The following is a 25383-nucleotide window of genomic DNA, read 5'->3' as shown; positions in this document are numbered from 1 at the left end:
CGGCCTGGGGGGACATAAAACATTGAAAGCATAAGTTAAAGCCCAGTGAGTGGTAAATTAATATAAACATAAGTTTTCTCTTTCTAAAACATCAATGGAGTTTGTCAAATCATTGGCAAAGTTTAAAAGATTTAGTAACTTTTCAAACACATGCTATTAAAATGATGACATGATCATATCTCATATAAAAACACATTTTAAAACATTCATAACTTATCAGAAAACTACCCAAATACTCGTTTACAACGACAAGTTACTCTAGACAAGGAATGTTCCCCGTTGTGGTAAATCAAATAATAAGGTCATACGTGCACGCAAAGCTGCTTCCAGGCTAAATATAGATACACACCACAGGCCCAGGTTCCTCTGGATTTTCCAATATACTCTGGCCACATCTAAGCCCGGTAGCTCCCTGATCACCTGGGTAGCCTTACAAACGCAGGTTCCACTCGACTTTCTGATATACTCTAGCCACACCTGATCTAGGTAGCCCCCTAATCTCCTAAGTGGTGCTACTTGAATGTGCACAAAATATGGATTCTCTACTAAACAGACCCTTAAATATCAAGTAAGCAATCTGAACATAAATTCGAAAACAAAAGATTCAATGAAAATAGAGTTGTATTTCATGTTCTTAAATATGTGCCAGGTAACAAATTTAAAAATTGAATTCTAATTTAAACCATTATTGAAAATGTATTTGATAATTTATTTATAATTCAGAAAACTAATTGTAATAGTTACTCATAAAATATTAGACTGAATATAAACTATAATTAAGTTATTTATTAACTTTGTTTATGCTAAAACATTTATATAATTATTACTTTCTAATATTATATAATTTATAGTATATATTATATAACACATAATTTAATTTAGTAAAAATAATTAATTTATAACATGAAATATTGTATTTATAAATGATGTTATTCTTTTTAATATAATTCTACATTCTAAAATTTCAAACTTAAAATCTAAATATATTAAAAACATAAAAGTGTCGTTTTTAGAATTTACAGTGTTTGTACCACAAAATCTAAAAATAGTTTTTGAAAATAAAATTTAATTTGTCTACCAAACGTTGAACTTAATGAATCTGAAAACATAAAATAAAATCACAGTTCTCAACTCTTTTAAAACATTTTCAATTCTGTGAGAGAATTGACTAAGAAATTTCTTTTTATCAATAAAAAGAAATTTGAATTTAAGCAATATGTAAATTTAAATGGAGATGGGGCCATGTGCTTTTCTTGAAATATAGACAACAAGAATCTTCAAATGCATGGTATTCGTTTAAGACATATTCAAATGCATAGTTAAAAATATGAGGACGTGTTTGGTAGAAAATCTGGAAGCAAACACTTGTAAGAGAGTTAATGAAAACAGAATTGTATTTCATATTTTCATATATTTATTTGTTAGTAGACCCAGAAATTGGATTATGATTTAAACATTGTTTTAAATGTGTTTGATATAATATTTACAAACCATAAAATTAGTAATAGTTACCATCAAATATTAATTTAATACAAATTATTATTAATTAATTTATAAAAATATTTTATTTTAAAACAATTTGGGTAAATTTTATTTTGTATAGTTCATAATATAATACATAATAAATAATTTATTTATTTAAATTAATTGAGTTTATAACATGACATACATTTTAACCATTTCTAACATTATTTAATGTAATTCTACCTTTTAAAATTTAAAATTTAAAATCTGGTTACATTAAAAAAATATAAAAATATTGTTTTTAAAATTTGTCCTATTTAAATCACAGAATTCAAATTATCTACCAAACATATATTTTCTGAACTCAAAGAATCTGAAAATATAAAATACAATTTGGATGGTCATAATCAGACTAAATATTTGATATTTTGGATAATGTTGCTTTCTTTTGAATAAATAATTTATAAGAATATTCAAAAAGCTATATTGAGAATTTGTAGATGCAAATGTTTTAAGGTTAGATGTCTAATAAATCTCTAAAATTTATAAAATAATTTTATATCTAACAGACTCTTAACCTATTTAATATATTGTTTTTAAACTCATGTATCTACTAAGCATAAGTTTGAAATTGTGAAGTTTTATCTGACATAAAATTCAACTTTATATCGAATAAATCAATAATCAAATACTTTTAGATGAATATATAACCAACCTCTTAAATACAAAATTGAAAATCTATTTTTTAAACACAATTTAAAACTTAGAAACTTACATAAAATTGAAAGTTTAAGTTTCTATTGGATACTTTTAAGGAAATGTTTGGGACAAGGAGTTGGTTATTATAGTCCTAGGTTATTATAGTTGAGTTGTGTTTGAGGTGTAAAAGGAAATAGTAAACATTATAGCCATAAAAAAAAAATGATGAATGTAAAATAATAAAAATTGTAGCAAATAGTAAATACGATAACAAATTAGGGTTTTGAAATTGTGTTGACCGTAGCTAATTGAGAAATACAAAATAGTATTTATTATAGTAAAAGATGGTTATTATAGTTTTAGGATAATCTTCGCCCCAAACACACTCTAAAAGTCCAATGACCAAATAGACACAAGTTCAAAGACTAAATTTTAATTTGTTTTGTTACATAGATTTAATTCTTTTTAATGATTACATAAGTATTAGAGATGCATAAACTGAAATGAGTTAGGATAAATAAAGAGTACCTATATAAAGGGTCCATGGGATGGATGACCCAAAAATTAGGTAAAAAAATGTGAAATGATCCATTTAAAAAAAAAATACTAAATGATCATTTACTGACGTCAAATTCAGATAGAATTACCAAAATATACTCGCGCGTAGTGAAAAAACATTCTTGCTCTCTTTTCTTTTTTCACTCACAAATCACTAGGTCTCTCACTCTCGCTCATCCTGCTTTCTCTTTTTTTTTTCACTCACAAATCACTACGTCGCTCTCGCTCGTCTTCCTCTCTTTGTTTCCTCATTCCCAAAATCACCTCTCTCTCTCGTCTCTTGCTTATTGGAGTTGATTGTGTCGGAGCTACTCGCATAGACTCGTCATATCGAAGAAGAAGACAATGACATGCAGAAGAAGATTTCTTGCATTGGAGAAGAGGAAAAAGAAAAAAGGATAATACCATAACTTCACGTGATTGTAACATTAGCAAAGGGACATTTGATATTTTTTTAAAAAACTAGGTCATTTGTCATTTTGAACTTTTAAAATGGCTCTTTCGGGATGGTTATAACATCAACAAAGGGACAATTGATATTTTTTTAAAAAAACTAGGTCATTTATCATTTTGAACTTTTAAAATGGCTCTTCCGGAAAATTATCTCCTATATAAAGCATTTGAAACATTATTTCATAAATGAGAATATGTTATATCATATATAACACCGGCACTAGCACCCCTTTGTGCAATTTTTTTCTATCATCTCATCCATTAATATCATGGAAAATCAAATGGTACATATGTCAAATAGATGTACCACATCATCATTTTGTTAATATAGCATTTGTTCAATGTTCTATTGGCAGCTAATTTCCCCACCATACAAGAGAACCGGCAGATTCAGAGGGCAGATTGCCAGTCCATTATACTTGGCAAATGCACAAACATATAGATACATTAAAGCAGACTGCAACAATTTATAAGGATTAAAGCTGTAGAGATTGAAATGAGGTAAGTAACATTAAGAGAGAGGTGCAAGCCTGTGGCAGAGCTGCAGAACTTATGATGAATTCAGAAAATGGCAATAGTGAACTTTTTTCACCACTTTCACATTTCATCTGAATCATAGAGTGGGGAGATATAAACAAGCAATCCTTTGTTATCATCAAATCTTGATCATATCATGCTTTCCTTTCTGGAAAATATATTCCGACTCTCAATCATCGCTGACAAACGCAGCCACGCAAACGGATGGGAAGTTCTTGCTTATCTGTATGTTGGTAAGCAGCTCCAGTTGAAGAATATGTAGAAGAAAATACATGGCTATTGCTTTGTTGTGTTCAAAGGGTATCGTCTGTCTGACCATTTTCTTCTGCATATTCGAGCCGAAAGCTCTTTAGAAGTCCACCTGAGTCGAGTCTTCTAAGAGAAGAAAACCTGATGTTTATTTACAACAGAGTGGCCAATCTGCACCAGCGATTCTCAACATCTTCCCCCATTACTCTTGAGAGGTAGTTGAATCACAGTAGCAGGCAAACTCAGCTGATCGCATTAAAAGAGTGGAAAATGAAGAGAAATGTACCCATATAAACTCAGTTGAAGAAGTAAGGTGACTCCAGAACTTCCTTTAGGTCGAATTCTCCCAGTTCGGGTAGAGGAGGAAAGACCAATCCAGGAAAAGATCGCTGAAAGCCCTCTAATAACTATGAGCAAACAATCAATGAGATCAGTTGCAACGTCAACGATTATAGCACAAAAATGATAATAAATAAATAAATAAATATATTCTTCACGATGATGTAACTTCCTATTAATTTCAAAGAGAACTAACTACCTGATCAGTAGCAAGAAAGAAACTATCAATTCCAAAGACAAGAACTAGTGATAAGAAGACTGTAACTTTCCCAACTTCCATGGAACCCTCTGTTTCTTTACCAATGATAGACATTTTAATCCTCTCCCACCTTTACCAATTGCATTTTCTTTAAAACCAAGAACTATTCCTATGTTTATTTACTGCACAATTAGAGGCAACAGATTTCAAAAGATAAAGATTATCCAAACCTTCTTTTTCCCTTTACTCATTCACAAACGAGTTATGACTATATACATCAAGCAAACGGGAAGCTGCTTCTCATAATGTTCAAAATGAAATATGAGGTAGGAAAGCCGTACATTTTCCAGTATTGGAGTCTCATAAAGTTCAACAAACTTCTCTCTAAGTATTCTATTCATTTCATCCACATCGCAAGCATGTGTCCAGTATGAATCATGGACCCCTGATATACATGAGCGTATAGCAGTTAGCACTAGTAGAGTGTGAAAGCCTAGATAACAGAGAATAATTCATGAGGACGAACCTGCAAAATTCAAACCTGCCTTTTTGCAGGCAACTGCAGTCATCATCATATGAGAACCATCAAGAGAGTGAACAAAATTTGGTGGGAATGCTGTCCGCTGTCTCCTTGTCAAGACCTGCAACATCCAATGAAAAAAATCTTCCAATCAATTTTTTTTACAAGTAAAAACAAACCTTCATTGATAATATGAGAAGTTTCAAGTGAAGTTATAATGTTACCTTGTCTGTTTCTCGTCGTAGTGTCAAGACTTGGAGAGAAGTTTTGATCTGAAACCAATCATAGATTAGTCAATACCTTTGAATATCTTTTTGATACGACCATAAGAGAATTGGTAAGTTTGACTGATTATCTAAAATCTTCAACACTCACATGATGTTCTCCCAATTTGCGGTATGGTTGCACAACAGGTAGTCCAATGGGTGTAGTCCATCGCACAGGTTGATTTTCCGAGGCAATAATCTATTTGAATATCAACTTCGTATTATTTCCAAACATAGCCAAAGGGGAGTTCACAATTGTTTTCTTTTCCTTAAAGAAAAAAGCTGAGAAGAGAACTAACTTTTGCACAGTCTCCAAGCCAATTCATGATCCCACGAGCTGCTTCAAACATTTCCCCTAATGCCGTCATCGTCGTCTGCTCACACATAATGTTACTGGACTATTTAAATACTTGACCACTAATTCATGCATTTAATTCATAGAAGTTCCTAAAACGAAGATGGAAGGACCTGCCTCCTACCTTGGCAGCATAGCAAGAACAGCCAAAGAGATCTGAATCATCAGATATGGCAGCACGTTCCTTCAGCCTCCTTTTTATCTGATCACGAGCACCAATATAGGTGACACCATAAACCGATGTCATCACTGTTTGCTTCACCAATTTCCTGTCCACCTATAAGAGTTTTGGCAATAAGGATCAGAAAACAATCAAAACAAGAATAAACATCAGTCATCAGTTATGTCTACCTAATACCAGTTTTTTTCTGGTTGCAAAATATTCAGTGATTGCATCAAATAGTTTATATTTTCCCATTTTGCACTGTAATACATAGATTAATGTTCCGAGATCTCAAGTTGGCAGAGAACCTGATCTATTAATGTTTTTGCACGCAATGCATCTGGAAAAGTTGCTGGATCTTTTTGTGCATCTCTTCGCATGATTTCCAGAACCCTACAACAATAAATATATAATATATATATATAATTTCTGTGGTGTAGTGTAGGCTTCCCAAAAAAAAAAAAAATCCATGGTGTTATTAATTAAATGCTTTACTTCATCCACTAGAAAGGGGAATAAAAGGATATCAGTATCCTAACATGTCAACTTCTATGATCAGTTTGAGTCACTGACAGACTGCAGATTGTATTTACAAACTGCTACATGTGAAGACTAGGTTCAAGCACATAAGGATCTTGTTTTAGAAAATGAAAAAGAGGATTTTTAAAGCTCCCTTGAGGTGAAGTAAGAAGCCCTCTAAGAACTGGGATTAGTAAGATGAATATCGCATTTTAAAAAAATAATCGTATGAAACCAGTTCTTTGAGAATAAATTAGGAAGAACATGTTTTTTTGTCTTTATGTGAATTCGTAGGTGTTGGAAACGAATTCAAAAAAAAAATTGACCAGCTGACCAACAGAAGGAAAAGGGAGCAAACGGAGTTAACAATTAACATCCATCAGAATCCGGCTGTTGAAAAGATGGTTTCTGTCCAATGTTGAATTTGTTTCTATAAGAAACGAATTCATGAGGCCATTAATACCCCCACTTTACGGCCATTTCACTCCACCAAACTCCAGCATTTCACTCCACCAGTAGGTTACTTCCTCTTCAAAAAATATTTCCACCGCAACACTTACATGTCCCACTTTCTTATTTTCCATCTCTCCCCTTCCCTCAGTTTCCTTTACCTCCTTTTGTGCAGCGTTCTATCTTTTTCATTTTATTATTTATTATCTGGTTTAAATCCTTTGGTCCCCTAAACATTAAAAAACGTCCATTTTAGTCCCTTGACTTTTAGCAAGTGTTTATTTTGGTACTTACTATTAAGAATATGTTAACTCTTTAAAGATGAAATATGCTTAAGGATGAAATTGCATTTAGCATGGATTGAGCAAGATCTGTGAAGTAAAATATCAACAACCAATGTGCCAAAATAGTAAATGGGCAAAATCTTGGATGCAATTGACTTTTGAGATCCCATATAGAAAATCACTTTACCACCTAATTCAAATTTGAAATCCTAGATTTTTTTTTAGTATGGCTAACTTATTTGGCAGTCTAGTCATTCAAAAATACAAGTCATCCCACCATTATGTTTGAGAGTTAACAGAATTTTAATAGTAGGGACCAAAGTAAGTAATTTTTAAAAGTTCAGGGACTAGAATGAACGTTTTTTTAAAGTTCAAGGACCAAAACAAAACAAGATTCAAAGTTCGGGGACCAAAATAGGATTTAAACCTTACAATTTTGATTCTAAGGAGTTTTTTTACGATCTTGTGTAGTCCACCACTATCATTCTACTCCATAGGTTATGTTTCTATTTATTTATTATAAATTTATTTTTACACATTTCTACTAACACTAACATATAATTAAAATTTTGACACAATGAAAAAATATAGTACGAGAAGTTGATACTTATATATTTCTTCTAAAGGTTATGTAATTATCTTCTCTTCCATTTCGTTAATTATTTGAAAAAAGAAAAAACTTCTACCAAGTTTTTAAGTTGTACTACTACTGACAATTATTTTTTGTTATTATTTACAACTTCATTCTTCATTTACAAAAGTTGAAAATGAAGTTTTTAAAAAAATATTAGTACTAAAAGAATCGCTATGATCTCTAAAAATATTTCACCAACATTAAAAGAAGTTGGATAAAAAATAGTATCACTCGTAAAATCACCATGATTTAAAAAAAAAAAAAAATCAACAATCGACAAAATTGAGTATAATTTTCTTTTAAAAAAAAACACATTGCAACATCTAATCCATCTCGGTTACAATTTTGTAAAAAATAAAACCACGAAATCCTTCTCTTTAAAAGATGGATTCAAAGAAATTAAAAGGAAAAAAGTTGAAAAGAGACGTCGAATCCATCTTTTTAAAAGACTGATTCAAAATTTAAAAAATTAAATATTAAAATATTAAAAAAAAAAAACTCAACTTCTGTTAACGGCCCGAATAAAAAATTAAAAAAAAAATTAAATGCGTCTCTCTAAAAGACGCATTTAGAAAAAAAAAAAAAAAAAACTTGTTTCCTCTATTTTTTTTATAAAGCACCTGTTTTCTCCAATTTTTTATTAAAATAACAATATTGGCCCACTAATGTCTATTTCCTTGTTTGTGAATCATCAAAATTCCTTGAGAGTTAAGAGGATCCGAGATTCCATGTGAGACCACCAAAACCTATTCCCTATTCCCTGCCCCACTCAAAAGAATTCTTAACGTCACTATTCCTTGGAAGACAGCCCAGAACAATGAGAATACAGCAACATCCTTTAAAGAGTAGGCTCTTTTCAACAAACCACTATTTTGTTTAATACAATCTACCGAGTATTTGAAAATACAATGGGTCGGAAAGAGATTAAACTTTACCCATGCAACTGAATCTTCCCTCATTATATTAAAAACCCAACCAGAATTTTAAAAAATTGTTTGCATCCTTACTGAAATTTTACTAGTGTAATTGTGAGCAATAAAATCACACGCTTTTGGCACGACAAATGTTATCTCCATGTTTATGTAACATACCTAGCAGCTATTCCCAAGTAAACATCCGCAGGCTTCTCTCCGGCAACCAGATTGACAGCTGCTGCTCCTAACTGAACACAATAAACATAGATTGTATTTCGTTTAGAAATTTTAATAATGGAACAATTTAAAATTTAAAGCTTAAAACCCAAAATAAAAGTGGATCAAATTTACAATCGTAGCAATTCGTGAAGGTGTACGGACAGGTTAGTATTTCAAAATATTTTTATCCCTAATGTGATGTCATCGTCGGAAGAAATATTAATTGCTTACGCACTATGAAATAAATGAAGGGTTGTTTTTAAATACAAGAAAATGAGTCAACTTATTTACAAATATAACAAAATGTCATTACTATCAGCGATAGACAGTGATAAACATTGATAAACATCTATCAGTGTCAGTTTTGCTATATTTAAAAATATTTTCAACTATTTTGCCATTTAAAACGTATGCTAAAATACATTTTTTTAACAAAAACAAAGCTTTTCATTGAAGAAATGAATGCTAAAATATTGACTACCTTGTCACGTCCAAGAGCAGCATAGTGTTGCAACCCATTGCAAGAACCATCCTAGAAAATCACACAGAAAAAAGAAAGAGTAAGGAGCGCTAGAGATTTAAGGGAAACAACAAACTCATTTCCTTTTAACTTGAAAAAAGTTATGCATGTAAGGGGATCAAGAAAACCAACCCAAGTATAACTCACAATCACAAAGGACATACTAAATTACAAAGAATATGTATAATGAATTAACTCTAGTGATGAAAAAAAGACCAAAACACACTACCCATGAACGGGTGTAGAAAAAGGACAGAATATCCCTAATGGTTAAAGCGTATAAGATGCCAAATCCACACGCAAGGAGGAATTTGAGTAGAAGTATAGCAACAAATAGTCCTAGAATCGATGGAGAAGCGGGAAACGTATGAGCTTCTATTAGTCTATTCACTCCAGCTCAGCCTCATCATTGCCCGGCGCAACCCAAAGAATCAAAGGCCCAGGCTTGACCCTAGCCCAAGCCTACGAGCCTCAAGCAATTGGGTCGGACTTGGGCCAAACCAACCTCTTAAACATAGGCACATAGCCCAATCCATAGACCTTGCTCGATGGGTCGAAATTGGATTGGGTTTGGACTGGACCTTTGGATCCGACTTGGATTGGCCCTTCAAATAAAGTATTATTTTATTTCAAATGTAAAAATAACTTTGAAGACTTATTTATAGAGTATGCAACCCCCTCATCTTCAAATTTTCCAATGTGGGACAAGAATAGATTAGAGTGATTCTTTAATGGTTTTCACTTTCCAATCCTCACCCACCCTATCCTACACACTTTTAATTTTCTCTCTCATTTATTTTTTTTCAATCCCCAAGACTTGTAGATGAAAATTAGTTGGTTGTTGAATTGTTTTTTCTAAAAAAATTAAAATATTTACTATTTATTAATGAGTATTAATAATTATATATAAAATACATATTGTTATATTCGATTGTGCATTTGGGTCGGCCCATGGGCCGATCCATATACAATTCAAACGGGTTGGCCCATGGGCCAGCCCAATTTTTTTTTAACAAGAAACAACCCACTTCATCAAGATAATAAAAGATGTTACAAGTGTATGAAAGGAAACAAACCATAAAGAGCAAAACTAGTTAAAACTAAATGTTGAAATTAGGGTTTTGCACTCTAGGGGCAATTTTGTCTTTTTCATTGTACCCTAGGACTTCCCTTCTCTATTTAAGCTGTTGGTCTGTTGTATTTCTTTGTATCAGTTTTCTAATAAGAATTCCCTTATCCCATGGTTTTTCTCCCTAAATAGGGTTTTCCATGTAAAATCTTGGTGTGCTATTTTTCCTTTCCCTACTTTTTTTTCATCATGGTACCAGAGAATGGAGACGAAACCCTGGCCACCATTGAGAAAAATCCAACAGGAGAATTCCAAACCAATAACCCAGATATAATCAGTATTATCCAAAAAGCCATTGACAGGTATTTCCAAACTCTTCTTCCCCACTTTCGTGAAGACTAGCCGTCGCAACCCTACCCACCGCTGGCCAACTCCTTCGCAGACGGAATGACCAGCCGCCAGACCCAGCAACCGGCGACCAGCAAACCAGCAGGTACCCATCTGGTTCGGTCGCGCGTAGACGAAGCTACACGAAATCTGTCCGGTCGATCTCAGACGCTGCCGACCGACGCTGACCAGCCCCGATCTGCTATACCCAACACCTGTCTCTTATACACATCTAGATGTGTATAAGAGACAGGGTTCGGTCGCGCGTAGACGAAGCTACACGAAATCTGTCCGGTCGATCTCAGACGCTGCCGACCGACGCTGACCAGCCCCGATCTGCTATACCCAACACCGACCAGTCCAGATCTGTGATGCCCAACGCCGACCAGTCCAGTTTCCGTTCGTTGGGGTTGCCGCCGGTCTTCTCCTCTCAAATCGGCGCCTCATCCCAACCTTTGCCGCACCAGAAGACAGAGGAAGAGGTATGGGTATTTTCCAGCCAAGTATGAATAACCGAATGGGGTAGTTTTCGCCGATCATGGATGAGTTTGGAGGGGGTGAGTCTTCATCATACCACCAGGACCAAGGAAATATAATCCAAGATCAAGTTACCCAGTTGCAGTTGCAGATTAAACGATAGAACGAGATGTTTCAGCAGCAGCTTGCTGCTATTGGGGAAGCCCTGGGATCGACATCCAAGATCCAACTAGATCTAAACCCATATCCTGAAAACTCGGTAACTTCGTTCCCTACTTACCCCTCAAATTTATGTTCTGGAACTATAAGCAATTCTTCTGGAATTATTATAGGAGAAAAGTTGAATGGTGATAATTACTTTTCTTGGCCCCAATCTATTAAAATGGCCCTTGAGAACCGTCACAAATTTGGATATCTGACAGGTGAAATACCAAAACCAAGGATCGGTGATCCCCAAGAGCGAATGTGGAAAGGAGAGGATTCTTTGTTGAGATCGATTTTGATTGGAAGTATGGAACCTCAGGTTGGAAAACCTTTATTGTATGTAGCTACAGCTCGTGATATTTGAAAGGCAGCCCAAAAACTCTACTCCAGGAGACAGAATGCCTCTCAGTTACATACTCTACATAAACAAGTCCATGAATATAAACAGGGAACGATGAACGTTACTGCTTACTTTAACAAGCTATCTCTGTTGTGGCAAGAGATGGATTTGTGCCGTGAAATGATTTGGAACTATCCTTGTGGAGTGTTACATTATTAGTCTGAAGAAACGGGTCGCGTGTATGACTTTCTTGCAGGACTGAACTCTAAATTTGATATAGTGTGAAGTCGTATATTGGGGACCAGACCTATACCATCCCTAATGGAAGTTTGTTATGAAGTTCGCCGGGAGAAAGATAGGTCGAGGGCCATGAACAGTACACCTGTAACACCAATAGATTCTGCTGCTTTCAAAACATCAGGCCCTGTCCAAGATAAACCGAACAGTAAACCGCCCCCAGTGTGTGAACATTGCAAAAAACCCTGGCACACGAAAGATCAGTGTTGGAAACTTCATGGCCGATCGCGAAATGGTAAGAAACGACAGCCAAGTCNGCCGCCCCAGTGTGTGAACATTGCAAGAAACCCTGGCACACGAAAGATCAGTGCTGGAAACTTCACGGCCGACCGCCAAATGGTAAGAAACGACAGCCAAGCCAGGCTCTTGTAGGTGAATCTGTTACTGGAGATACTCAGACTCAGAATCAGGAAACTACTCAGAGCACTACTACTACAGTGGATGTAAGTGCAATCGTCCATACAGGTACTTTTCACTCCTTTGGCCTTGTGAGTATAACTGGTATTAAACCGTAGATATTAGCCTCATGAGCCACAGATCACTTAACTAGCTCCTCTGATCAATTTTTAGCTTATCAACCTGGTGTTGGAAATGAAAGAATCAGAATTGCAGATGGGTCCTTTGCCCCCGTTGCTGGAAAATGACGGGTGTCACCCTTTGCCGGCTTAATACTCCAAGATGTGTTGCATGTGCCAAAAGTGTCTTACAATCTGTTATCTATTAGTAAACTTACAAGAGATTTGAAGTGTCGTGTTATCTTCTCACCTGATGATGTTTTTCAGGATCTGCACTTGGGGATGACGATTGGCACTGCCCGGCATGACAGGGGACTCTATTTCTTCACTGAAGAAGCTTCCTTTAGGATATGTGATAAGACTAGTTGTTTTCTTCCCATTTTTCTATTTCTGAAACTGATTATATGTTATGGCATTATCGCCTTGGCCATCCTAATTTCCAGTATATGAATTATTTGTTTCCTCATCTTTTTCGCAACATTAATATTTCTAAATTGAAATGCGATGTGTGTGTCCAGGCCAAACAGCCTCGTGTTTCTTTCTCTTCTCAACCTTATAAGCCCTCTAAACCGTTTACTCTATTCCATAGCGATGTCTGGGGTCCTTCATCAGTCACTACCATAACTGGGAAGCGTTGGTTTGTAACCTTTATTGACGATCATACTCGACTAACCTGGGTTTTCCTTCTGACAGATAAATCAGAAGTCACTTCAATTTTCCAACAATTTTACGATTCTATAGAAACCCAGTTCAACACCAAAATCGCTATTCTCCAGAGTGATAATGGCGAGAATACCTTAGTAACGCCTTACACGAATTCTTAGTCTCCAAAGGTGTTGTTCATCAAAGTTCCTGTGCGTACACTCCTCAACAAAATGGAGTGGCCGAACGGAAAAACTGTCACCTTGTTGAAGTTGCCCGCTCACTTATGTTGTCAACTTCCCTTCCTTCTTATTTGTGGGGTGATGCTATCTTGATAGCAGCCCATCTAATAAACCGCATGCCATCCCGGGTCCTAAAATTCCAAACCCCCTTAGATTTCTTCAAAGAGTCTTACCCAAATTCCAGACTTCTTTTTGATGTACCCCTTCGTGTCTTTGGCTGTGTGGTGTTCGTCCATTCGCATGGACCTAACCGTATCAAGTTTAACCCTCGGGCACAAAAATGCATTTTTGTAGGGTACCCTCTACATCAGTACGGGTACAAGTGTTACACCCCCTTCCAGAAAATACTTTGTCTCTATGGATGTGACACTCTTTGAAGATCATCTATTCTTTCCCAATGGTTCTCGTCAGGGGGAGCATTCCAGTGAAGAAACCAATTGGGGTCCCAGCCTTTCTGCCTTACCTGAACCTGAACCCATCCTTGATGTCAGTATCAGTACCAATGCACCTATCCTCCCAACCAAACAAGTCCCTTGGATCACATACTATAGGAAGAATCTCAGGAAGGAAATAGCGCCGCCTGTTATCTCTCCGGCTCCAGTTCATGAGTTTGAACAGAGATCAGTTCCAGGTACTGGTAGTCCTATCCCTGATCATGATAATAAATGTGATAAAACTGATGCTTATGTTGAAAATGTTGAGAGCAAAAGCAGGAAAGAGAATGACAGCAAAGATGTGATTGAGGTCGATAGTGGTGCAGAGACAGATGATTTTGTGACTCTTGAGAACATGGTAGAACCTGGAAAAGAAGCATCTCTTATTCCCGCTGAAAAAATTGTTGAGAGTGGGAAAATAACATAATCGAAGGGGGAGTACAGTATGTCAGAAGAAAGTAAAGCCAAAGATGAATCCCTTGATCTTCCGATTGCACTAAGGAAAGGTACTAGATCATGTACTAAATATCCATTGCAGAGTTACTTGTCTTATAGTAATTTGTCTTCTGAGTTCAAGGCCCTCACTACAAATCTAGACACAGTGGTGATACCAAACAGTATACATACAACGTTGGAAAGTCCTGAATGGAAAGCCGCAGTTATGGAAGAAATGAGAGCTCTCGAGAAAAATCATACGTAGGATCAAGTCAATCTTCCAAGTGGTCATAAAGCAGTCGGATGTAAATGGGTGTTCACAATAAAGTATAGGCCCGATGGAACAGTTGACAGATACAAAGCCAAATTAGTTGCCAGGGGTTTTACTCAGACTTTTGGGGTTGATTATTCCGAGACTTTTTCACCAGTTGCAAAGTTAAACACAGTTCGGATCCTTCTTTCTGTTGCAGTTAATAAGGATTGGCCATTTCACCAGCTTGATGTGAAGAATGTCTTTCTTAATGGAGAACTGGAGGAAGAAGTCTATATGAGTCCTCCCCCAGGATTCGAGAAACAGTTTAATCACCGAGTTTGCAGATTAAGAAAGTCCTTATATGGGCTAAAATAGTCACCAATGGCTTGGTTTGGCAGATTTACTATGTTTGTAAAGTCGCAAGGATATAAACAAGGTCATTCTGACCATACTCTGTTTACTAAAAGGTCAGTATCCGGAAAAATTGCAGTTTTGATTGTTTATGTTGATGACATTGTTATTTCAGACGATGATACCTCAGAGATTAACCGATTGAAGGAAAAAATGGCTGAAGAATTCGAGATCAAGAACCTTGGAAAACTAAGATACTTCCTTGGAATGGAAGTCGCTCGATCAAGAGAAGGAATTTCAGTTTCCTAACAGAAGTATACTCTGGACTTGCTTAAGGAAACAGGTATGATGGGTTGCAAACCAGTTGATACCCTTATAGAAGCAAATGCAAAGTTAAGTAATATGAGTAAAGGTGTTCCAGTGAGCAAAGAAATATATCAACGGCTTGTTGGAAAATTAATATATATCTCTCATACTAGACCCGACATCTCTTATGCAGTGAGTATGGTAAGTCAGTTCATGCAGTCTCCATACGAAGAACACATGAGGGTAGTAGAGCGCATTTTGAGATATCTGAAAACCTCTCCAGGGAAAGACTTGATGTTCAAGAAAACTGAAAAGCGATGCATCGAAGCTTACACCGATGCTGATTGGGCAGGATCTGTAGTAGACAGAAAATCAACATCAGGGTATTGTACCTTTGTGTGGGGCAACCTTGTTACATGGAGAAGCAAAAAGCAAAGTGTCGTTGCCAGAAGTAGTGCCGAAGCAGAATACAAGACCATGAGTCTGGGAATCTGTGAAGAGATCTGGCTTGAAAAAGTTTTGAAAGACCTTGATCAAGAGCATACCGGTCCAATGAAACTCTACTGTGATAATAAAGCAGCTATAAGCATAGCAAATAACCTGTTCAACATGACAAAACAAACCATGTGGAGATTGATCGACATTTTATCAAGGAAAGACTTGATATTGGCAACATTTGTGTTCCTTATATTCCTTCCAATCAACAGATTGCAGATGTCCTAACAAAGGGACTACCCAAACAGTTGTTTGACGCATGTGTGAGCAAGTTGGGTCTTATTGACATCTACGCCCCAACTTTTGGGGAGTGTTGTAATTAGGGTTTTGCACTCTAGGGGCAATTTTGTCTTTTTCATTGTACCCTAGGGCTTCCCTTTTCTCTATTTAAGTTGTTGGTCTGTTGTATTTCTTTGTATCAGTTTTCTAATAAAAATTCCCTTATCCCGTGGTTTTTCTCTCTAATTAGGGTTTTCCATGTAAAATCTTGGTGTGCTATTTTTCCTTTCCCTACTCTTTTTTCATCCCTAAACAAAAAAAGATAGATCTATATTCAATCCAATTTATGGAAAAGCTGGAGTCAACCATTGACCTTGGACTGGACTTGGATCGGTCTTTGGGCTTTGTACCCAATGATGAGACCCAACTCCGGCCTTTTTTCTTTTTTTCCAATTATAAATATTTTCATAATGATACCAATTTAAGCTATAACATAAGCTCTATGGTGGAGAAGATCTTTTTCAGCGGGAAAAAAAGAAATGATAGGTGGCAATATGTGAATACCTGGTGTATTGGAATATGCGAAATAAATGTTTCGGGAGAAGAGCTTCTCAAAGCTTCAGTAAGATTCATGCATGCGGCTAAAAACTGAAATGGATCCTCCGCATTCAACCACCACCGTCTTCCTTCAAGTGGTCTATCAGCAGAGTCAAAAATATCTTCTAAATGATTCTCAATAAATGTCATTCGACCATCATGAGATAATTTATCCACACCCCCAGCAAAAAGATTTGCCAAGTGAATCTTCAACCAACCTAGGCCAGACTTCCTGAGTGGGCGACCTTCTGCAAACTCCAATATACCTCGGCAAAGATCTGAACCAAGATGATTCAAGTACGGATGCATAGGATATGCACGGCCTCGAAAGTCTATGTTATGTGGATAGTAAAAACCTTCCTCATCCTTCATTTTGCCTGCTACCTGTTCCACCATCAAAAAAGAATTAAACAAAGTGGATATAGAAATACAATCAATTAGATAAGATATAATTGTTGCAACAAGTGAGACCATACAGCAAGTTTAAGCTCTATGTCACAACGTTGTGAATGCCTCTCCATATTTTCTTTCTTCACGGATTTGACTTTCCATTTCCACTTTCTTAGCAGCACTTCATCCTCAGAGTCAGGTTTTTCTGGGAATGGAACCTGGAAAGGGAAAAATCAAACTAATATTTGCATCAAAAGTAGTTGTAAGAAAAATGATGACATCAAGCAACTTACATCATCCCGATCCACTAGATCAGCAAGGCGCCCTCCACTGGTCCATATTCTATCTACAACACTGAGTATCTTTACATTTATTCTCCATTTAGTACTTCCAAGAGTGTCTAAGGCCTGGGAAAGATGGAAAAGCACTAACATGCCTAAGTTTACACAGAATATAAAGATTCAACAAGCTTGCTTCTAGCTGAGAGATTCAAATAGTGGTGAAAACACAAACACACACACATATGTGAAATTATAATATTTAAATATCTCAAACCTCAAAAACTGGAGCTAATTGTTGCTTTGGGGCCCTCTTAACAGCTTCACGTTGTTGTTTGGCTCCATGAGTACGCATGACAAATGATGGTAAGAAGATGTGTCCACCTTTGTCATAGCTGTGACAGGAGGAAAACAAACTTATACTAAAAAGGAAAATACCAGTTTCCAAGGGGGAAAGAAAACGCAGGTGCAAAAGCTTATTGTCAATCAGAGAGATCCAAATCTAAAGATATTGTCAGCAGCATTTTGTGCCTATCTTATTTATTGGTCGGCAGAATACCAATTCTTTAGAAATAAATAATAGAAAACTTTGGACATATTACATGAAATATCCTTCAGAAGAGAATCTGGTTTTCTCTAATGATCCTAGGTTGACAAAAACCCACCCTTTAAACTATGTGGTTATTTTTACTTATCATAAACTTAACAACCAAACACAAGTTACACGAGGTACGGTTTTTATGGCATTACTTTTGCACAATCCAAATACATCTGCACAAACCTAGGCTTCATGGATCTGTTTTTTTTCTGGATAGGACATAAACCCAAAATTATCAAAACTGTGAGCTAAATATCTCCTACAGATTGGTTAGAGTTGAGGGACATGTTCTTCGTGTTCTTCTTGGTATGCTCATTTCAAGTTTCTCATTTTTCTTAGTTATGCACCCCTCATTTTACCTTACCACATATCAGCACAATATTACTTTCGTATCTCCACCCACTTAAAAGAGCTCAACTAAGATGCCTGGATGTGGGACGTAAGTTCAAGAGTTCTAATTCTCATAGGATATTGAAGTACTATGTCTATAATTTCAACTCCTCAAGCTGTTGCTTCTGCTCTAAAGATTTTTTTTTTTTTTTAACATTTCATTGATGAAAGAAACAATGAGCCTTCTACTGTAGAGCATTAATTCTCATAGGAAATTGATCTTAAAAAGAAAGTGACATAAAAGACAGATTGAAGACAAATGCAAAGTGAAATAGCATACCCAGTCCAGTTAACCGGGGGCACCAACATTGGCATATAGGGAATCACGATGTGTCTTGCCTGTTTAAGAAAAACAACTCATCAATCGTAAAACATATAGCAAGGAAAGATGCAGCAAGAAATTCCATGGCATGTTCAGTAATGCAAGAAAAACTCCACGATAACAAAAACTGACAAAGAACTTGGGCCAAACTAACTAATTCTTTCCAAATGCAATTATTACATCATGAAACTATTTCTACCAAACAAACAAGTACAGAGAACTGCAAAAAGAAATGTGAAGTTGGCATTAGCCATGTCCAACAATGAAATGCAGAAGAATGGGACACAAGCAAATTTTCCAGAAACAAAATGGATAGCATTTACTTACAGTCCTCTCTAAGCCTTTGACGACTAAAGGGTCACATTCAATGACACCATATCTCCTGCCAGAATTCTTGCTGATAGAGTGTAGAAATAATAAATTCAAGCAAACAAAACAGATTAAAAGAAACAATTTTATATATCAGAAGATTAAGAGGTACAAAGAGAAGAAACTGGGGGAACTTACAGACTGACTAATTGATGATGATAAATAAATGACTTACGTTGCTTTTTTCATCACAGTTCTAAGTGAGTGACGAAATGCAGGACGAATATCAGGTGGACCATCAGCCAACTGATCGGCAGGAGGTTGTATGTAAGCTGTTTGTGTCAACAACTCAATTAGACGGCTCCCAACCTAAAAACACCAAGTATTTTAGCAATTTTGCAAATAACAAATATGCAACCGTTATTCTTCTACTGTATATAGAGAAGATGACCCAGACCTTTGCTTTGGCGTCCTGGCCCCATGGTCTTGAATCATCGGTTCCCTTCAATATCTGTCTTACAGCCGGAAGCTTTTGCTTTTTAATCAAGTTGGACACTTTTTGCCTTAACCCTTCATGTTCCTTCATTTGAGAATCAGGCTGGTCATTGTTCTCATTATCTTTGTCATGCGTTTTCTTTTTCTTTTTCTCCAAGAATTTGTGAATTCTTACCTGACATGATTAAGCAACAAGGTTACAAACTTACAATCAGTGTGGAACAAAATTCATGTCGAGACTCAAAGTTATAAGTCAGACTATCATTTTGCACCTAGGCAAAAAACACATCTCAAAAAATACTGCTTCGATTAATGTAGCTTAAGCCATTATACATGTAACATCCCGAGTTTTCAGTAATTTTAAATTTGATTATCTTAAATTGATTGGATTTATGGTTCTTTAATTTTGGTTTTAAGAGCCAAATTAGAGAAGATAATTAATTTAAATTGAGTTGTTAAGAGAAATTGGGATTTAATTCAAATTGATAGGATTGAGGTTTATTTTGGAATTTCTAATTTAATTAGAATGTGAATTTTTAAATTAATTAAATTAAGAAATGTCTATGGAAGATCATGTCATATTCAAAAAATAAATCTAATATATTTACTACTTTAATTATGGATTTTCTAATTAATTAAAATGTAGATTTTCTAATTAGTAAAAAAAAAAAAAAAAAAATATATTGGGATGTTACAATACAAAAAGATAGAATTTTGAAATTGAAAATAATAACTTAACACTTTAAAAGGTAACAATTAAATTGCAACCAGTGCAGAACAACACAGGAAGGATCACCTTTTCTCCCAACTCTGATTCAATTAAATGGAGGATGTTCCCCTCTAAGCTTAATTCAGTTATTTTCTAAATTATATTTATCTTTGAGTTACTTCCAGTAATCTAGCAAACAAACCAGAACGTGCATTAAACTCTCTAGAGACCTGGCAAAGGATCTACATTTACAAAATCAACGTACCTCCTGTTCAATAGCATCTCCTATTACACAAGCAGCCTGCACAACCCTGGTATTACCACGCTCATGTCCCATCATCAACAATCCCATCAACTTATGCATCGTGATTACTGACATCATATCAGCAGGTAATTGATCAAAATAAGGAGCATATGGTGTTCTGTTCTTCCCTTGCCGGATTAATTCTTGCTCTTTACTTATAGCATCACACAAAGGCTCGAACCAGCCAAGGAACAAGGACTTCATGTATGGCAAAGTAGGTGCTAACTTCTGCTCACACATGTCCATCAATAGCTCCTTGTACTCCTTAACTGCCTGTTCCCACGCCTCAGTCTCTATGGCCACCTGCCTCCTCCTCAACATTTGATACTTCCCTGCTCCCATTCCCTTCACCATTTTCATCCTCCTCCTCCAACTACACGTAACCTGCCTCTTCTCTTCTTTGCTCATCTCTTGCAATAACTCCTGGATTTCATTGTCCACAGATGCATCTTCATCCACATCTGTTGACGAAACCGCCTCAGCAACACTAGAATAGCCTTTCGAGCACGACCCATTTAACCCAATCCGAGCTCCCATAGACCCAAAACATAATCTGCTTCCATAATCTTCTTGAGACAAAACTTCATTTCGACCAATGCCCATTTCCCAACTCCCGAACTTGGGAAGTGAACTAAGAACAAAATTACCAGATATCAATTTTTCGCGAAATAAAGACTCGTTGGGACGACCCAGAACGCCACTGGAGCAGGAAAAGCAATGCCAACCAAGATGAAACTGCCGGTTCCTACAAATAGCTTGCTTTGCAAGGGTTTTCCACATAGACGTGGATATCATCGGAGGGTTTTCGTGAAAAATTGTGGGGTTTTTCAACAGAAGGAAATTATCGAATTTGCTGGTAAGATTGGAAGAACACTGGCAAAAGGACATTAAACTACACGAAATTGTGCCAGCAGAAAGGCATGAACGTAATTTGGTGGAAGATTTGAAGAGAAGAGTTCGATAAACAGAGAATTTTGCAGAAGCAATAAGAATTCATAGGGGGAGATGGAGAAGTAGCCGCCTTAAACCCTTCCAAAACCATTGGTATGATCTTTCGAAATATTTTATGCTCAAATTAAAACAAATTACTTCCCCACACAGTTTCAAGGGGAAATTTCTACCGTGGACCCATCTTTTGGCCCAAATCAAATGACCAAAATTTTTTAAGATAATGTTAATTGATCATCGTATGATATCATCGCCATACTAAATTATGTAAATTGTCCTCACAAGTGTCTCATGTTATAAGTCTCATTCTTGCTGGTCAAACACTCTCGCTCTCACTTTAAATTTCCCGGTTTGATGTGATTGCTCGTCAGTGCACGAATATTTGACAATTTTCATGACTGAAGCCTCAAATCAATTGTAAATCCCGAACTCTACCTTTCGTACTTAAATATGTTTAATAATGTGATTAGTTTGATGAGTGGGTTAACATGTGAGTTAATGGGTAATTGTAGGGAAATGGGTGAAGAATAAGGAAATGAATAAGGGAAAAATTTAAGTATAGAAAGACATGGCTCTCGAGTGATTATGTGTTAACCTAACAGGAGGAAAATTTTGATTAAGTGTTGGAATGGGTGTTGGCCATGTGATGGGCATCGATGGGAAGACATTAGGCGTTGAACTTGTCCTTCGAGGTTAAGCGAGCCTATTTGGTGGCTAAGTGTGGCTGAGTGATGATGCTAGACAAGGTGTGCTTGAGGCGATGGCATGGCAGAACAAGGGCATGAGTGGGTTGCCAAGGCGATGGTGTTGTAGGTGCCAAGTTAAGGACATGCAATGTTCAAGCTTGCCAGGTTAGGAGTTGCGATGGCAAGGCAAGCCATGGGCGTGGTGTGGTAAGGCGTGGACACGAGTTGGAGGCCTAAGCGATGGTTGAGGGTAAGCGATGGTGTTGCATACCAAAGGGCCAATGCAACAACCTTAAGCAAGTAGTTGGACAAGGTATGCGATGGTGCATGCGATGATCATATGTAACCTTGATTGTGGGTAATGGCCGAGAGGTTACTTGCCTTAGTATTAACTATGTGATAACGCAACCTTGAGAGGTTAGGTTTGAGGCATGCGACGATCTAGCAGTTAGTGGCCCATGAGGTATGCGACAATACAACACTTTGTGGCTAAGGGAAATAGCAAGCAAACTAAGTCATGATGGATGACAAGATGCGTCAATGAGATGCGACAATAGGTGTTGGTGTGTGATGTTGAGGCTTTCTTGTGTCGATGAATACCAAGAGAGAGAGTTTACATTGATTGGAAAGGTTTTTTCATCATGATTAGGCTTCTAAATGGGCCAGTTATCATAATCAGGTTAATTAATCTCAATTAGTGGCTGAGGTGGCAGTTTAGGAGTTAGAGGTCAGCATGCAGATTTTAGTATAAAATAAGGGCTGAATTCAGAAGGTTGGTTTGGGAAATCTACTCGTGCAATTAAAGTGATTCTAAAGCTTCTAAAAGCTGAGAGAGTCTAGTTGTTAAGGTAGGGATGCCAGAAGAAAACCCTAAAGGGAACGAGCTGGAAATTGAAGAAACAGCAAGAAGGGCGAGCTCTTAGGTGACTCTGGGCCAGTGCTGAAGATTTGAAGTTGTTGGTCAAACCACAAGAAATTCTGAGCTCAAATTTTAAGGTAAGCATGCTAAGACAATTTTGAACAAGTTTGTGGAAGGAAATTTTATGAGAAAAGCCCTAAAAAGCAAGTTATTTGAATTATAATATGAAACTAGAATCTTTAAATAAGCAAACAGTTGCTTGAGTTGAACAAGTAGGTAACTTGAAGTTGGTCGCGCATGCACGGGCAATAGTAAGCATCAACGAGCTTTAGGTTGAGCGTGGGGCTGTGTATACGATCAAATGTTACCTAGAGACCCAAGGAAGGTGTATGCAATGTTATGCAACTTGAAGGGTGCCTAGATGGTGCAATTGGCACAAGTTGGGTGTGCTTGAAAGAGTGTTTGCCGCATAGCCAAGTTAGTACCTAGAAGAAATTATAAGTACTCAACACCTAAGAGGATTGGCATTGGAAGGTGAGACCTAAGCATTAAGAGGAAAATGAGTTTAATTATGGAAGTTCGTCTCAAAAGTGAGACCATTTTTAGTAACTAAAGTACATTATTGTGTCCACAAGATTGACACTAATAGGGGAAGCTTATCATCCTTGAAGGAGTTGCCCAAAAGTTGTAAGTGAGTAAGTTGTTTTGTAAATGTTATTTAAAAATCTATGTTTAAGCAAAAAGTTTATTCTCATGCTAGTGATTTTACAAGAAATTTCCTAGCTAACATGTTTACCTATGATATTCAAGCATGCCAGTTTATGAAGTTTAGAAAGCATGTTTTATCAGTTTAGTATTGATAATTAAAGCATGCTAGCTCTTTAAAGGAAGTTTTACGACATGTTTTAATTAGAACTATTTCCATTGCTTTGAAGCATGCATTGATAGTAATGTTTAAGACTTAAATGTTAAAACTCAGTTATATCTTCATGACTTAGGCATATATGACATAGTAAATGTGATTTATAATTATAATATAATAGACTCGATACTGAAGGACCTAGAGAAGGTATTTGAGCAGTAGACCTAAGGTATGACGGTACTTAGTTATAACCACGTGCACATAAGTTTTTGACGTCGAGGGATCGAGCAAAAGGATTCTTTCTCGACAAGGTTTGACGTTAAAGGTCTGATCAAAGAAGTTCTCCTTCAACTAAGGATCAGTTTAGCTAAGTTTCCAGACATGTTATGTTTAAGAGTTTTATGTTTATTATCGCTTGGCAATTGTCTAGTTTAAGTTTCAGCTTTCTAAATTCCAGTTTTAAGCATGAGAACTATGTTTTATTAAGTCACTCACTAGGCTAGTAGCTCACCCTGTTTCAAATATGATCTTTTCTCCAGGTAGCGGTCAACTCCCCAGAAGATAACTCTGTTGCTGCTCCGCCACTCAAGAACTTTAGTTACAAAGAAGTTTAGATGGTTATCTGTAAATATTTGTACACATGTTTGAGCATACAGGGACTAGGTTAGCAAACTGGGATCCACAGGATCTTGTGTTGTGTGCATTTTGTTTGTATGTTGGCTATGTATGAACTCTGTTGGTTTGTGTGTGTTGGTTGTTGAATGTTTATATTCATGTTTGTTATCACCAGGGTTTCTAAGCAGGTATAGCAGGTTAGTAGGCAGTAAATGCCAGTAAAAGGGTTGATAAATGTTGCAGTCATATCCCCTTCTAGGTTAAGAGGGTAATCTGGGAGAGTATGTGACATCAATAATACATAAACACAATACAATGATGATTTGTTTGAACTATAAACTCCATTTCAACGGTGATTACTTCTCTGGTTTTCAACGGTGTTTTATTGAACGGAGTTTTTTCAAACAGGGATTTTCAAGACGGGACTTTTTCATAATGGAATTGGTTTTCCAAAACAATGTTTCATTATTTAGGTGTCTGTTTCATTATTTTTGTTGTGTTATTTCTGGAAAGGTAGGAATTGAGCATTACAAAATTTTGTATTGCGAGAATGAGAGCGAGAGTGGTAGAGTAAGAGCGAGAGATCGTTGAGGTTTAGAGTTTTGAGAGATTTAAATTGAAGACGGGAGCAAAAAGAGAGAGAGCGAGAGATAGTGAGAGAGAGCAACAATAAGAGAGAGAAAGAGAGTACGAGAGAGCGAGAGTACACTTTAATTGTACAACTTAATGACAAATGTTCTCTTGCTTTGTAGGATGATAAAAAATTGTCTACTTATTCGATATGAAGGTGATTGGGATGAGAATAAAAGTTCATATGTTGAAGGTGAGCTGACATAAATCATTGTACCTGTTACATTGAAGTATGAAAAACTTAAATCTCACATTCACAAGGTTATAAATGTCAATTCTTCAGAGTTTGATCTTATAATGAGAGTTAAATATAAGTTTGAATACGAAGCCCCTCCACAATATATAAGGAACGATGATGATGTTCACTTCCTTCTTTTCCGGGA

General features: G+C 36.2%; 1 protein-coding gene across 2 annotated transcripts; it reads right to left on the bottom strand.

Moving 5' to 3' along the window:
- Positions 1 to 3404: 3404 nt before the first annotated feature.
- LOC120079773 (DNA-directed RNA polymerase 2, chloroplastic/mitochondrial-like) lies at positions 3405 to 21475 on the bottom strand. Of its 2 annotated transcripts, XM_039034152.1 has the most exons (19): positions 20362 to 21472; positions 19350 to 19562; positions 19128 to 19261; positions 18911 to 18980; positions 18542 to 18600; positions 17551 to 17668; positions 17289 to 17402; positions 17082 to 17213; positions 16573 to 16989; positions 9304 to 9354; positions 8781 to 8851; positions 6111 to 6195; positions 5764 to 5916; positions 5584 to 5658; positions 5394 to 5483; positions 5243 to 5290; positions 5025 to 5139; positions 4840 to 4943; positions 3405 to 4367 (listed from the first exon to the last, which is right to left on the bottom strand). In XM_039034152.1, the coding sequence occupies exons 1-19, from the start codon at positions 21286 to 21288 to the stop codon at positions 4257 to 4259; spliced, it is 3087 nt and encodes a 1028-aa protein (XP_038890080.1). In that variant the 5' UTR covers positions 21289 to 21472; the 3' UTR covers positions 3405 to 4256. The 2 variants fall into 2 exon arrangements, with proteins under 2 accessions (XP_038890080.1, XP_038890081.1); XM_039034153.1 differs by lacking the exons at positions 3405 to 4367; positions 4840 to 4943; positions 5025 to 5139; positions 5243 to 5290 and having other exon boundaries at positions 5757 to 5916; positions 20362 to 21475.
- Positions 21476 to 25383: the final 3908 nt, after the last annotated feature.

The sequence above is a fragment of the Benincasa hispida genome, chromosome 6, assembly GCF_009727055.1.
Source record: "Benincasa hispida cultivar B227 chromosome 6, ASM972705v1, whole genome shotgun sequence".
Taxonomy (NCBI): Eukaryota; Viridiplantae; Streptophyta; class Magnoliopsida; order Cucurbitales; family Cucurbitaceae; genus Benincasa; species Benincasa hispida.
This window is presented reverse-complemented; position numbering and strand designations above follow the sequence as displayed.